Source organism: Ranitomeya imitator, chromosome 2 (genome assembly GCF_032444005.1).
Source record: "Ranitomeya imitator isolate aRanImi1 chromosome 2, aRanImi1.pri, whole genome shotgun sequence".
Lineage (NCBI taxonomy): Eukaryota > Metazoa > Chordata > Amphibia > Anura > Dendrobatidae > Ranitomeya > Ranitomeya imitator.
In genome coordinates this window covers 647442756-647458918 of record NC_091283.1, presented here as the reverse complement: position 1 = coordinate 647458918, position 16163 = coordinate 647442756, and the positions used below count along the sequence as shown (strand labels likewise).

General features: G+C 43.3%; 1 protein-coding gene across 14 annotated transcripts; it reads right to left on the bottom strand.

Moving 5' to 3' along the window:
* Positions 1-4182: 4182 nt before the first annotated feature.
* LOC138665419 (uncharacterized) lies at positions 4183-15734 on the bottom strand. Of its 14 annotated transcripts, none has more exons than XM_069752888.1 (10): positions 15672-15734; positions 15192-15264; positions 15027-15117; positions 13455-13646; positions 10485-10590; positions 7927-7969; positions 7775-7840; positions 7515-7705; positions 6673-6865; positions 4183-4975 (listed from the first exon to the last, which is right to left on the bottom strand). In XM_069752888.1, exons 4-10 carry the CDS (start codon positions 13593-13595, stop codon positions 4303-4305), a joined length of 1413 nt encoding a protein of 470 aa, XP_069608989.1. In that variant the 5' UTR covers positions 13596-13646; positions 15027-15117; positions 15192-15264; positions 15672-15734; the 3' UTR covers positions 4183-4302. The 14 variants fall into 14 exon arrangements, with proteins under 14 accessions (XP_069608989.1, XP_069608991.1, XP_069608981.1 ...); XM_069752890.1 differs by having other exon boundaries at positions 7775-7837; positions 7927-7966; XM_069752880.1 differs by having other exon boundaries at positions 13455-13531.
* Between the last annotated feature and the right edge of the window lie 429 nt (positions 15735-16163).

The following is a 16163-nucleotide window of genomic DNA, read 5'->3' as shown; positions in this document are numbered from 1 at the left end:
TGGACACTGTGCTGACAGACACAGCTGCCATTCTTGCCACAGCTTGCATTGATGTGCCATCCTTAATGAGTTGCACTACCTAAGCAACTTCTGTGGAATGTAGACACTGCCTCATGCTACTGTACAGTAACTCTAGGGGTGAGTGCAATGAGAAAAGGCAAAAAATGACGAAAACAACAGCCAAAAAGGATGAGAACAGAGAAATGGTCTGTGGTCACTGCCTGCAGAACCACTTTTTTATAGGGGTTGTCTTGCTAATTGCCTATCATTTCTACCTGTTGTATGTTCCATTTACACAACAGCAGGAGAAATTGATTCACAATTAGTGTTGCTTCATAACTGGACAGGTTGATTTCACAGAATTGTGATTGACTTGGAGTTACATTATGTTGTTTAAGTGTTCCCTTTATTTTTTTGAGCAGTATATTTATGTATCCCCTTTCACAGATATAGCCCCATGGAATTAATAGTGCTTTAAAAATAAAACATAATTCACTATCCCACAGCCCCAAACAGTTATTCACTAGATTTAATTTTCTTCTCCGTCCACCATTGCCCCCTCCAAACTACTTATTTTCATCAGAATACTTTGCCTTATATTTTAAAGTAAGAACAAGCATACCATAAAACAACTTTAATTTTCAACCACAACCCCTCTACATAACAGACTAGTGCCCTTCTCCCATAATCTTCTGTCCCACCATCACTAAAGAAAAGCTTGATCATTTTCTTCCCTAGTCACTCCTCACCACTAGGCTTATCACTGCTATAACCCACCACTTCAACCTATAATTAACCTCTGGTGTCTTCCTTTCATCTTTCAAAGACACAACAATCACGCTTATCCTGCAGAAGCTGTCACTCGATCTCTATAGGTACCTTCACACATAACGATATTGTTAACGATATCGTTGCATTTTGTGACGTAGCAACGATATCGTTAAGGAAATCGTTCTGTGTGACAGCGACCAACGATCAGGCCCCTGCTGGGAGATCGTTGGTCGCTGAACAAAGTCCAGAACTTTATTTCGTCGCTGGATCTCCCGTGGACATCGCTGGATCGGCGTGTGTGACACCGATCCAGCGATGTCTTCACTGGTAACCAGGGTAAACATCGGGTAACTAAGCGCAGGGCCGCGCTTAGTAACCCGATGTTTACCCTGGTTACCAGCGTAAAAGTAAAAAAAAAAAAACACTACATACTTACATTCCGGTGTCTGTCCCCGGCGCTGTGCTCTGCACTCCTCCTGTACTGTCTGTGAGCGTCGGTCAGCCGGAAAGCAGAGCGGTGACGTCACCGCTCTGCTTTCCGGCCGCTGTGCTCACACAGACAGTACAGGAGGAGTGCAGAGAAGCAGAGCGCCGGGGACAGACAGCGGTAGGTAAGTATGTACTGTTTGGTTTTTTTTACTTTTAGGATGGTAACCAGGGTAAACATCGGGTTACTAAGCGCGGCCCTGCGCTTAGTTACCTGATGTTTACCCTGGTTACCGGCATCGTTGGTCGCTGGAGAGCTGTCTGTGTGACAGCTCTCCAGCGACCAAACAGCGACGCTGCAGCGATCCGGATCGTTGTCGGTATCGCTGCAGCGTCGCTAAATGTGAAGGGGCCTTAAGTCTAGCTATCGACTCATATCATTACTTCCATTCACCTCTAAACTCCTTGAACAGCATGGCTATATTGAAGTTTCTTCCCACAGCTCAACTAACACTCTCCGACAACCTACTGTACAATCTGGTGTCTGTACTACTCCACTCAAACTGCCCCAACCAAAGTTACAAACAACTGACATGTCAATACTCTATACTCCTCCTAGACCTGTCCTCTGACTTCGTTATATACAGATCTTTTCCCTTGGCATTTAAGATCTCGACCTCTCCTTTATTATCCTGATACCTCAATAAGCTCAAATTTAGCATCTCTGATTTCTAGACTACCTCCTCATTTTGCCGTCTGTGTTGGTATCCCGCAAAACACTGTCCTGGGACCATTATTCGTCTCCATATATACCTTTGGCCTAGGACAACTTAAAGTCGAGTGACTTCCAGTACCACCTATACACTGATGAGACTCAAATCTACCTCTCTCACTCAGACGTCAACACAAACTTCCAGATACTCCTTCTCTTCACGCTTCCTAAAACTAAATGTCGGGAAAAAAAGTAATCATCATTCCTCCAACTTATTCAACCCCTTTTGACAGACCTATCACTATAAATGACACCACACTTTTCCCTGTATCACAAGTCACCTGCCTTGGTTTAATACTTCACCATGCTTTGTCACACATCCAAGCTCTTATATCCTGAAACTTAAAATATTGTCCAGAATTCATACTTTCCTCAACCCTGAATCTATTAAAATGTTGGTGCATGCTGTCATCAACCCACACCTTGACTACTTCAATATCCTCTTCTGTGGTCTATCATCTAACACTCCCTCAGTCTATCTTTAATACTCCTGCCTGATTCGTCTACATCTCCCTTCACTATTTTTCTGCTCTCTGCCAATCCCTTCACTGGCTTCCAATTCCCCAGTTAATCCAATTTGAACTCCAACAATGATTTACTAGGCTGTCCATCATCTGTCTGCCCTATACGTTTCTAATCTCCAAATACCTCCCTACAAGTAATCTCCATTACTCGCAAGACTTCCTTCTCTCCTCTGCTAAGTATTTTCCACAACAACTTCAAGAATTTTCAAGCTTTCCCATCTTCTAGAATGGAATGCCAAAGCACATGCGATCGTCTTCCATAAATGATACCTTCAGACTCAACCTACCTGAAAACTCATCTCTTCTGGAAAGCCTACAGCCTGCAATGACCCCACTATCACCTTACTACCACGAGAGCTGCTGCAGCCCCGATTTACTCTCTCCTTCACACATACCCTGAAGATTGTAAGCAGTGATTGGAAGGGCCTCTCCCTCTCTGAACCACATTGTTGCTGTCAGTCCCATACTTCTGAACTGCTCCATAACCTTAATGAATCAATTGACTCCACTTTCTTGAGGTGTCAGGTGGGTATTGGATTTATTTCTATTTATTTTAGATCTACCCAGGATCAGATCTCTTCTGGAGAAAGGTTGATACTCAAGGTTTTATACAATGGTGTTCCACAACAACCTCGTTAATTCTGTACCTGTTGACTCTTCCTCCTAAACCCATCATCAAAAAATCCACCAGATTGCTTCGGCCCATTCTAACAGATGCTAAAAGCCTTACAGTCCACTCATAGGAGCACGTAGCCCCTGCCTCATGTTGTGACCTTTTTTCCCAGCAGAAAGACATTACATCGCATATTTGTAGATTGTGAGCCCTCGCGGGCAGGGTCCTCTCTCCTACTGTACCAGTTGTGACTTGTATTGTTTAAGATTATTGTACTTGTTTTTTGCTATGTATACCCCTTTACATGTAAATCGCCATGGAATAAATGGCGCTATAATAATAAATAATAATAATAAATATCTGACTGGCTCCCAGAACAATAATGCAGAACCATCTGAAGTCAACTGGGCCTTAGGACTACTATCATATAATACGTGCGGATAGTGGATAGCCATCTTGGTGTATGTGATCCTATGATATATTAAAGCTCTAATTTTTCTCTCATGATCTTCCTCTTGTTCTACGTGTCGTCTCCCCTTCTTTGTGGAATCTTCTGCATTCCTTGTGCATTTCAGTAGTCAAAAGATAAGCTATTTAATGCACGTGTTAAAGCAAGAAATGTGTATCTACGTCACTTCACTTTTTTATTTTTTTTACTGAATATAGAATTTAAATATTCCATATGAAGGCTTATGTATCTTTAAGGGGTTGTCATCACCTGGCCCAAGGGTGTATCATAAAATAAAAATCTATAGGTACCGAACCAATGCTGTTCTTCTAATCTCAGTGCTGTCTCCTCCTATGGTGGTTTCTTAATGGCAATATAATGTGACCTCTACAGCCAATCAGCAGTCACTAATTTGCTGCAACGGTCATGTGACATTATGTCAAGTGACCATTGGGAAATGCAACAGAACAGTGTTGGAACAGAGGGTAAGTATAGTTTGTTTTTTGCTTCACCCTAGAGCTACTAATACGAGCTTGACCACTAGTGAACAACCCCTTAAAGAGCTTTTCCTTGTCATATCGTCACTGTGCCTGGTTTTCCACATAATGTTTGATGCAAAAATAAACAGTTGACAATTTAAAAGAAAAGGTTTATTGTTTACATTCCACATTTTAAACTCTTCTTATATATTATATATATATAATCTATTTTAAACATACTGTAAATTTTATATAATAACTTTTTTTTTTTAATAGTCCAAAAATGAGCTGTCACCTTCAGTGTCTATGCTGGCCTGGCTTGAAGGCGTCTGTGAAGAGCAGGAGAGGGGGCTCCGGTAAGGAGATTCATTAGGCGAATGTGGCTGACTAGGAGGGGCACACAATATGGATGGGTCTGAAGAATTGTGCTGGTTAGAATGAATATAACTAGATTCTGGGGAGTGTCTGGAGGAATGAGAGGTTTCATAGGGATAGTAGTGGGGGTAAGCAGGTGGGTATGTAGATGGGGAAATATGATCATCTGGTGTGTACGAGTAGTTGTTGTGGGAGGGATGGAAAGCAGAAGGATGCTGGTGAAGAGAATGCATCTGCAGCAGCTCCATAATCTTCATTCTAAAAGCCCACTTCTTCTCCGGAGAGAATCTTTTAGTTACAGCCATGATATACATGTAGAAGTGATAGTCTGCATCTTTCTCTAGCTCTTTATGTTCCCTGACAACTCCGTGGGAGCTTATAGGCGAATTCAGGGTGCAATTGGACTTTTTCTCCTGCCTTCTCCTTTTTTGGGGCTGTTCCAGGTGGGCACTGTCCATTAATGGTACAATAGGTGTAGCTCCTGACTCTGGGATTGTAAATGTAGCAAATGACTTTGGCTCCAACTTTTTGTCCTGGGTCTTATCTCGAAGGTTTCCAGAAATGCTGCTAAAAAAAAACCACATGCGTGTTCACTACCATTATAAACATTGTCCTTCATCATGACTAGAGGGCACATGACTGCTGCAGCTAATCACTATCCTCAGTGGCTCATGTCATCACCATCAACATTGAGGGCAGTGATTGGCTGCAGTAGTCGCATGCACTGTCAACAAATTATGGGTCAGCGGTGGAGAGACATCGCTGGACCGGTAGAGGATAATTATATCATTTTTCTGTAGCACAAGCCTATGGTCATTAAAAAAAATAAACTTAGTGTTTCCATCCAAGCCTGATCATAGTTTTCTAATGAGTAATAGTGCAACTGGGACCTATAAAGGAACCAATGTGACAGAGGTGATCAATCAATTTTTCCAAGCGACCAAGCGTCTGCTGACATGCTCTGAACCAATAGGCTGAATTTAAAGGGGTTTTCGCAACTTAAAGCTTTAGGAGTATGCTGCTCCCAGGCCCCAGCTTCTTGCATTCCTGGGGATATTTTGCTTCTACCAGAGGTAACGTTGCCTCTGTAGCGTTGGAGTCTGAATCTGGTTGGATCCAGCCAACTTCAGCACGGCGAAGACCCTGTTGTGCCAAGCGCTCCTTACCTAAGTACCCAGCCAGGCGAGGACTTCATGGTGGCTGGCAACCTAGGTAATGAGCTTTACACTGCAGAATTAAAAATCCATCTGTTTCCAAGAACAGAGAGGATTTTTAACAAAAGGTAAATTGCAAAGTCGCAATTTGACCCATTACTGAACTTGATACAACCCCCTCAATCTTGCTCAATATTACTACTAGCATGGTAATTTTATTATTTTTATATTATTTAATATTAATTTTATCACTTAATACTGAGCAGAATTCAGTATGCAGTCTAGTTACTACTACATGCTACAGTGCAGCTTCCATAATGTACTTAACTGCATTGTATAATGTTTATAAATTAGACTATTCCTGTTATTCAGCCTTTAAAGAAATGTGCCAGCAAGTTTTTTTTGCTATGTAATCTGTGGACTGCATGAGGCAGGGTTTACGATACAGATTTAAGAGATGTGTCACTTATCAGACTGTGTGCTGTTGTTTACTTAAACTGAAGATTTTATTACCTGGTGATTATCACTGCCTGGTCTACAGCACTGCCTGCCTGCTAGTCTGACTTTGCTCTCCTTTGATAAGCAGCTCACTGTCTACACACAATGTACATACAGAGCCTGGTGTGGGTGGGGCTAGCTTTCTCAGCTCTGCTTCATTGCTAGATTTAAAAGCTCTGAGTTAGAACAGCTGCACACAGTAGCCTAAGTCACACATCATTGGATTCAGCTTCTCTTTGCTTACAAACCTGCTGACAGATTCCCTTTAAGCATAATAAATTTCCATGCAATCCTTACTATGATCTCTATCCGTGTCTTCATCTTTGTCTCTGTCACAACTTAGCTTTCTTTCTTTCTCCTGCTCTAAGTCTTGTGCCTGTATTCGCTCCAATGTTGCCGCTCACGTCTACGTTAATCAGGTGCGTGCACCTAGTTTGGTTGCAATGCAGCCGGCACTGAACTGCTTTGTCACTTGTCACATTTAATTTCCAGCCCTTTATCTGTCCCAGTCTATGGGACGGACAGGAAAAGCAAAAAAGATGAAATGTGGCTCATGGGCTGCTGTTTCCCCAGGTCTGGTTGCATAGAGTAAAAAAGAAAACTAAAACTTACCAGTCTCCTGACTTCTGCTTCCAAACTTGTCGGCGAGCCTCCAAAACAGGCTTCAAGAAATGGAGCTGGCGAAAATACAAGTATGTCTTCCTCTTTACTGCTGGTCCACCGCTCTTCTCTGCCTTCTTCTGCTGCTGCAGCTCCCTCCTGTAACAGTCCTTCAGAGAACGCCATCTTGTTTGAAGATCTTTCACTGTTAAAAACGTGAAGTAAATGACAACAGCGTAATACCGTCCTTAATACTAGCCTGGACATCCAAAGAGAAAACGGAAGATGGCCCATGATGCAGATTATAAACTGCTCTCACTCAGGTCTGAATTGATGGTAGGATTTTTGTGATGGACACTAGCAACATATTTAGGCCGGCGTCACACTGGCGTTTAAAACGGCCGAGTGCAATGCGACAAAAAAATTGCATTGCACTCGGACCAATGTTAACATATGGGGCCGATCCCAGCAGCCGACTTTTTGTCGGCCGTTTTCCTCGGTCCGAGACAATCGCAGCATGCTGCGATTGTCTCGGACCAAGGAAAACTCTCGGCTCACTCGCACCCATATAAGCCTATGGGTGCGAGTGAGACAGCGCACACCACTTGGATATCATCCGAGTGATGTGCGCTATAAGCGGACCCCAGCAATGGAGGAGATGGAGAAATTCATTTCTCCGCCTCCTCTGCAGCTGTGCTCCGATCTTCCCTGTGCGAGAGAATCGGAGCACAGACACATGACACTCGGCGCCTGCTCTGCTGCGAGCAGGAGCCGAGTGTCATTAGCATATCGCATCCGATGTTCTCGCATCGGATGCAATATGCCAGTGTGACGCCGGCCTTACTTGTGCTTACATCGCCGGTCTTTGGTTTTTGTGTGCAAGTCATCCCAGTCGTCAGTCACTTCCTGACACACACGCTCCCAAGCATGGGACCTCTTAAGCCGGTCCATGTAACTGGGGTCCTTGGCATCCCAGATGGCCGGTTGGTGGGACACAGCAGTTATGAGACTGTTTACTTCAATGTAACCTCGACTGTCAGATATCCTGAAAAAAAAAGGAAGTTTGTTTAATTACACGTAAAGCAATTGTGGATAGAGAGAATCAGTAACTTACCTGGCGGCTGATGGCCTTTTTCGAGTGTGAGAGAAAGTGCTGGCTCTGCCACTACTGCTTGTCCTGCTAAGAAAAAGGTATGGCATGGGTTACTTTGGTAATGGTTAACATGGGGGTAAAGGAATCGCCTGGATGGTCCAATAGTTACATACTTCTTAACAATGTGTGAATGAGTCCCAAGAGGTTCCGATGCTACTGTAAATGATAAAAAAGACGGTTTAAGAAAGTAAAGCCTACAATATTCTACTATATGGACTTTCATTCTTTCCTACAGAATTATGTGCTCTATTAAATGACTTCTAAATAATTTGCATTCATTATTATTAAAATCTCTTATACCTGCTCAAGTAGGTGTACTTACTTTAAAGATCCATCTTATGTCAAATTGTATTGAGCAGTGTGAGATGTCAGCGGCGGGGAGGAGGGACACTGAGGAACTGATAATCAGATTAAGTGGGCAGAGATTAAGTTTCAATTTCTCAAAGGATTACACAGCGATTCTGATTTAGATTATCAGAGAAAAAGCACCAGCCTCACCAGGTCTAAGAGAGTTTGTATTGTGAAATCTGGTGACAAATCGGCTTTTGCCCAACTTGTTTTCAAAGAATTCATAGCCAACATTTCCAATCTAACATTTCTCCTGTTATCTGAGGACCAGAATTTTGTGGCTACCCATAAGTCTTAAATACCCATCAGACTAACATTGGTTCCGGCAAGAAAGGTGGCAGCTTATCTCCTGTGGGACCTAAAGACAATGCACGAGGAAATCTAACACACCCTATATTACTGTACTCCAACATTTGCTGTTGGATGAGCGATGGGACACATCCTTTGCACATCACCCATCATATACAGTGCCTACAAGTAGTATTCAACCCCCTGCAGATTTAGCAGGTTTAATAAGATGCAAATAAGTTAGAGCCTTCAAACTTCAACCAAGAGCAGGATTTATTAACAGATGCATAAATCTTACAAACCAAAAGGTTTTGTTGCTCAGTTAAATTTTTATAAATTTTAAACATAAAAGTGTGGGTCAATTATTATTCAACCCCTAGGTTTAATATTTTGTGGAATAACCTTTGTTTGCAATTACAGCTAATAATCGTCTTTTATAAGACCTGATCAGGCCAGCACAGGTCTCTGGAGTTATCTTGGCCCACTCCTCCATGCAGATCTTCTCCAAGTTATCTAGGTTCTTTGGGTGTCTCATGTGGACTTTAATCTTGAGCTCCTTCCACAAGTTTTCAATTGGGTTAAGGTCAGGAGACTGACTAGGCCACTGCAACACCTTGATTTTTTGCCTCTTGAACCAGGCCTTGGTTTTCTTGACTGTGTGCTTTGGGTCGTTGTCTTGTTGGAAGATGAAATGACGACCCATCCTAAGATCCTTGATGGAGGAGCGGAGGTTCTTGGCCAAAATCTCCAGGTAGGCCGTGCTATCCATCTTCCCATGGATGCGGACCAGATGGCCAGGCCCCTTGGCTGAGAAACAGCCCCACAGCATGATGCTGCCACCACCATGCTTGACTGTAGGGATGGTATTCTTGGGGTCGTATGCAGTGCCATCCAGTCTCCAAACGTCAAGTGTGTGGTTGGCACCAAAGATCTCGATCTTGGTCTCATCAGACCAGAGAACCTTGAACTAGTAAGTCTCAGAGTCCTCCAAGTGATCATGAGCAAACTGTAGACGAGCCTTGACATGACGCTTTGAAAGTAAAGGTACCTTACGGGCTCCTCTGGAACGGAGACCATTGCGGTGGAGTACGTTACTCATGGTATTGACTGAAACCAATGTCCCCACTGCCATGAGATCTTCCCGGAGCTCCTTCCTTGTTGTCCTTGGGTTAGCCTTGACTCTTCGGACAAGCCTGGCCTCGGCACGGGAGGAAACTTTCAAAGGCTGTCCAGGCCGTGGAAAGCTAACAGTAGTTCCATAAGCCTTCCACTTCCGGATGATGCTCCCAACAGTGGAGACAGGTAGGCCCAACTCCTTGGAAAGGGTTTTGTACCCCTTGCCAGCCTTGTGACCCTCCACGATCTTGTCTCTGATGGCGTTGGAATGCTCCTTTGTCTTTCCCATGTTGACCATGTATGAGTGCTGTTCACAAGTTTGGGGAGGGTCTTAAATAGTCAGAAAAGGCTGGAAAAAGAGATAATTAATCCAAACATGTGAAGCTCATTGTTCTTTGTGCCTGAACTACTTCTTAATACTTTAGGGGAACCAAACAGAATTCTGGTGGGTTGAGGGGTTGAATAATAAATGACCCTCTGAAAAGACTTTTCACAATTTAAAAAAAAAATAAACAAAGAAATAACATTCTTTTTTGCTGCAGTGCATTTCACACTTCCAGGCTGCTCTACAGTCCAAATGTCACAATGCCAAGTTAATTCCAAATGTGTAAACCTGCTAAATCTGCAGGGGGTTGAATACTACTTGTAGGCACTGTATGTGTGGGTACCTACAGACTAAATGGGTAAAATTCTGCAAAAATCAGTCAATTAGTAAATGGCCATTAAAAGTTGACCATGTTGTGTACATTCTCTAATCCTGTCTTCATCTCTAGAGAGAAGGTGCCACAGGCAGTCTGCCTACATGGGCTGATGGCTCCTGATGTGGGACACGTAGTGGTGAGGATTGTGTAAAACGTGGCACTTATATAGCGAGCGAAGGAGCACATTACATGATATCTGCTTAGTTTTCATTCCTCACCGGGGCAGAAATCTATAGGAATTTCTTCTTCCTTATTATCCAAGTAAGAGCTGTCTCCATCAATCATTGGATCAGTATTAACTAGAACAATATTCAATCTTTCCTCCTAAAAATAAAAATACATTAATAAACTGCTATTAATATTTTGGTAATAATTTTAATTTAAAATATAATAAATACAATTGGGAATCATCTGTTGAGCAGAGCTAACCAAGTCCTCCTCCTGCTTTACAGAATATCTGTGTCATAACAGAGTACTATAAAGAGTAACAATACATCCAAGCTGTCATATGAGTGTGTATACATGAGGAATAACATTATTTATTGTTATTATATCTTGTATCCTGCTAATACCATCAGATTACCTCTCTGTGGACTACAGTAGAGAGGAATATGGAGAAAAAAAAATCGCATAGCACTCGGGCTGCTGTTAATCTATGGGGCAGCTCACATCAATGTTATTTTTCTTGGCCGTATTATACGTGCGAGTGAAATCGCAGCATGAGGCGATTTGCTGTGCATATCGGCCGAGACATGCCAATGCAAGACAATGGATGCGACAAAAAAACACAAAACAAAAGTACTGCTGTGCACATGTGCGGGGCCTCTCTGACATTACCCAGCGCCTGCGCACTGCAGTACTTTACGCCTGCGCAGAAGCACGATGCCGGGAGCGATAAAGCAAGCAGGAGGGTGATGCCGGAATCGATGAAGCAAGCAGAAGGGTGATGCCGGAATCGATGAAGCAAGCAGGAGGGCGATGCCGGAATCGATGAAGCAAGCAGGAGGGCGATGCCGGGAGCGATGAAGCAAGCAGGAGGGCGATGCCGGGAGCGATGAAGCAAGCAGGAGGGCGGCGATCATAAGAAGATGGGAGGCACCGGACCCGGATCACAGCATTATGGACAAGAAATTACTTGTATTAAAAGGTAACTTCAAATCTCAAAGAGACAGAAGAGTCTGGGAATATAAGCTGCTGATGACCTTTGACACGCTCAGTGCAGGAATGAATGTGTCCCATGGATTTATGTCTTTTTACATCAATTAAGGAATTTGCTCCTCAGACCGTTGGGGTCATCATAACACAGAATCAGACCCCAATCAGAGGACAATGAAACATTCACACTTCTTATCTATGAATTGTTCCAATATTTATGGACATAAACATTTTAGCTCTCTCACATAATGGTAGTTCTGCTTCACGTCACCTGTCTTATCTCTTATCTATGGCATTTTTCTGGGCTGTAATGTGCATAAATATGTGTTTTTTCAGAATTTGTATTAGTCTATGCCTGATGAAGGGAAAGCTTGCAATTTGTTACCATCTTTTCAGTTTGCCATTAAAAGGTATCAACCACTGAGGACTCAATTCTAAATATTTTTCATTTATAACAGGACATTTTCTCCCTATACATTCACTTCCTTCCGGCACTTCATCTGACTTTCTGTCTTTGAAACGGTCACAGAAGAAGTGACCAGGCTCCTCACATCTTCTCGCCCTACTATCTGCACCACTGATCCTATTCCCTCATATCTCTTTCAGTCCCTCTCCCCAGATGTCACCACTCACCTAACAAAAATATTTACCCACGCTCTTTCCCTCCTCCTTCAAACACTCCACCGTACACCCATTACTTAAAAAACCATCCCTCGACCAGAACTGCCCTGCTAACTACAGACCTGTCTCTAATTTTCCCTTAATTTCTAAACATCTGGAACATTTGGTCTACTCCTGTCTAATCTGCTATTTCTCAGACAATGCTCTTCTTGACCTTTTGCAATCCGGTTTCTGCTCCTTACACTCTACTGAAACTGCCCTTACTAAAGTTTTTAATGACCTACTAGCAGCTAAGTCTAATGGCCAATACTCCCTGCTGATTCTTTAACACTGGATACCAGTTCCTCCTCACCATGCTCCACTCTATCCATCTCAAGGATACTGTTCTTTCCTGGTTCTCCTCCTACCTCTCTGACTGCTGACTGCTCCTTCACTGTATCTTTTGCTGGCTCCTCTTTCCCTTACTGTTGGGGTTCCTCATGGTTCAGTTCTTAGCCCCCTCGTCTTCTCTCTATACACTGCCCTACTGGACAAACCATCAGTAGATTTGGTTTTCAGTACTCTCTTTATGCTGACTACACCCAATTATACATACTGTCTCCTGACATCACCCCCGCATTATTACAAAATACCAGAGATTGTCCATTTGCTGTCTCTAACATCATGTCCTCCCTCTATTTAAAACGGAGTCTGTCAAAAAAAGAAACTCCTTGTGTTTCTTCCTACCACTAACCTTCATAAACCCAATATTAATATTGTGTGTAGTTCTATCATAACTCCCAAGTAGCACGCCTGATCCTTTGGGGTTATATTTGACTCAGAGCTTTCCTTCACTCACTCACTCATGTCACATATATACCTCAAACACATCTCTAGAATTTGACCTTTTCTTACCTTTGACTCTGCAAAACTCTTACTATAGCTCTGATTCATTCTCATTTGGAATATTGCGACATTCAACTAATTGTCTCCTTCTTACAAAACTCTCCAATTCTTCCTGAATGCAGCATCCAGAATCATATCGTTCTCCAACCACTACACCGCTGCCTCTACTCTGTGCCAGTCATTGCACTGGCTGCCCACCCGCTACAGAGTTCAATACAAACATACCACTCTCACACAGAAAGCGCTGCATAGTTCTGCACCACCCTACATTTCCTTCTCATCTCTATCACCCTATTTATATTGATGGCTGGACGATCCAATACAAGCACCTTTTACCATTCACCCTTCATCTCTCCCCTATTTTCTCATAGACTGTAAGCTTGTGAGCAGGGCCCTCACTCCCCTGGTATCTGTTGAATGTGTTACTCTGTTATATCTTTATTGTCTGTACAAGTCCCCTCTGTAATGTAAAGAGTCGGGGAATATGTTGGTGCTATAGAAATACATATTATTACTATTATTATTACCTCTTTCTCTGGCTTTAAGCCATGTGAGTACTGAAGTCTCAGGCGTCTCTCTGGTGGATTTCTTTCACTGGATCCATCTGCAGGAGTAAATACCATACATTGTTCACTATTCCTCATCTTCATGTGGGAAAAGGATGACATTTGCAACTGTTGTGGATCTGTGATATTTGCCTGGGAGTTGTAGTTTTACAACTGCGAATACATAAAGACAAGCTAATGACAATTGGTTTATGGTGTCACATTCCTAATGATGTTGGTGGCCATGGAATGAAGAGCTAGACATGACAGCTTGGTGGTTTGTCTGCATGCACCCTGCTGAGAATTGGTTTTGACCAGCCTTGTATCAGTAAAGCTGGCCATATATTAATGTCTGTCTGCCGAATTATGCTTTGGCCAACCGTTCGTCAGACAGCCATCTCAATTGACACTCCCATAGACAAGAGTGGTTACGCAACCTAAAAAATATTTTAAATCACCACTCCAGCATTCTTTTCCTTTTTTTTCTGTACTAGAGTGGTGTAACTAATTTAAGTTTATATAGCTCCTCATGGCTGGGTGTCCATTATTCGGGGTCCCGATCCTGCTCGGCCCTTACTCACGTTTACGTAATTTTACATATTGTAAGGTTTTAATACTAGAGGTTAGGACCATTATTAATAGGGTCACCTTGACAAGGTGGGATGACATGTTTTTTTTAATCAAAATGATGGGGTACCCTGTGTTAGTTTCAAGCACTATTGCTATTTATTTATTTGCTGCAGGGTATTTGCTCACTTTGTTTTCATCTTACGTTTTGTCTGGTTACTGGCCAGTATGAACATGTGCCTTTAGTCTGCAAGCACATCAACTTATTTTCCAGTTCATCTCTTTAGGTTTTCTGCTCGGCCTCCCTTTTCTTTGAGCTGGACATTACATTCATATAGTTCCCCATTGCTGGGTCTCCATTTGTCAGGGTCTCCATCCTGCTCAGCTTTTTTTTCACATTTATACCATTTGAAAAATAAGGTTTTAATAATAGAGGTTAGGACCATCCCAAATAGGGTCACCGTGACAAGGTGGGTTGTCTTTTACATTTTTTAATCAAAATTATGTCAACTAAGTACTCTATGTTATTTTTTACGCACGATTGCCATATATTTACTGCAGGGTGTTTGCTCATTTTAGGCTTAATTGACCTTGCTCTCCTTGGATGTGGTCAATGTGTGCAGAGAAAGCAGAAAACTTCACAAGCCGACTAAGATGTCGATCACACTGTTGTTAGAGTGCTCCCCCACCCACACACACAGTGGCATTGATTGACAGCGGTCCTGGACTAGTCCGGTGATCACAGGCAGGTATGATTAAACTTAGTTTATTAACATGTACATTTGGGGCTAATTCAGGCATAATTTAAGAGGGCATAAGGATGCTGATAAAGTGCTACTTTTACCTTCTAGGGGTAAACCAGAGAACCATCCCCCAATGACCCCCCTCCTCTAATGATGCCCCCTGCTGGCCATAACATGTGTTTGAGCTTATAGGGGACAGTGGGGCAGATGAAGAACATAGCATCCATTTCTGATTATTCCTTACATAGGCTGATATCAGCAGGTATCTCCTCCTCCTTAATCTTCACACACATGATTTCTCCATCCTCGACTTGCATATGTATCTGAACTCCACCCTGCGATAAAGGACAGTCTTAGTAATCCAGTACAAGGAATGTCACTAGATCCAGACGGTGTACGCCCAGTCTACCTGAGGATCCGCTGGGTGCATAGTGCAGGCCATCTGATGGAAGCATAGGATGGCAGGCGACCAAGCGGTGGTCCTGAAACCATAACAACACGTACATGAAGAGACGGCTTCTCATGGGGGCCACTGTCTACAGCTACTGACATGCTAGATGTGTCTGTGACTAGCCAGTGTGAGGACACTAATGGGGGCACCACTATGCCATACCCACATGTGCCCTGCTACCAGTGACCACCTCTTACACTACAAAGGAGTGCCCAGGATGCAGCCCAAACTGGCTGATACCAGGGAACAACAGAAAGCATTCCCACCTGCTTCATACGGAACTAGGTGTAACTTCAGGCTCAGTGTGCAGCGCTATGGCGGTCACCAGTGACAGACTCTACTCATAGTAATAGCACTGGCACCCTCCGGAGCTGCGGACATTAAATACACTCCCCTGCAGCACTGACAGCGCGATAACTGCAGCAGCTCAGCACTTACTCAGCGCAGACTCATCTTCCTGTTTACTTCCGCCACAAGACGTCTCCTGTCCTTTCCTGGCACCTTACTTCCGGTCTGTGCGTTCCAGAGCCCAGGGTCTGTGCGTTCCACTGGGTGTACTTACCACGTGACGTCCTGCAGCTTTAGACGCCTGTCTGAGTGGTTGTAGCTAGAATATATGGGCTCCCTCCAGGTCCTGTCAGCAGCACATACAGTGTAGCTGGTTCACTGCTGCAGATGCTAGACTGTATAGGATTAACTAGGTAGAATGTATGGGAACCGTGGTAGATGTCTATTAGTGAGGACATCAGAATGTGTAAGCTGCGCTAATAAAGTTATTATTAGGGTTGAGCGAAACGGATCGGTCAATTTCATAAATCGCCGACTTTCGGCAAAGTCGGGTTTCGTGAAACCTGAGCCGATCCCAGTGTGGGATCGGCCATTCGGTACGCGATCTTCGCGCCAAAGTCGCGTTTCATATGACGCGTTCAG

Bases quoted from the DNA above. Each gene is read 5' to 3' on its own strand.
- LOC138665419 (XM_069752880.1), bottom strand. From the start codon at position 15,224: ATGGCCTGCACTATGCACCCAGCGGATCCTCAG. The intron at 15,118-15,191 runs GTAGACTGGGCG...CCTTTATCGCAG, and splicing joins TGCACCCAGCGGATCCTCAG to GGTGGAGTTCAGATACATAT. The intron at 7,841-7,926 runs GTATGTAACTAT...CCTTTTTCTTAG, and splicing joins CATTCACACATTGTTAAGAA to CAGGACAAGCAGTAGTGGCA.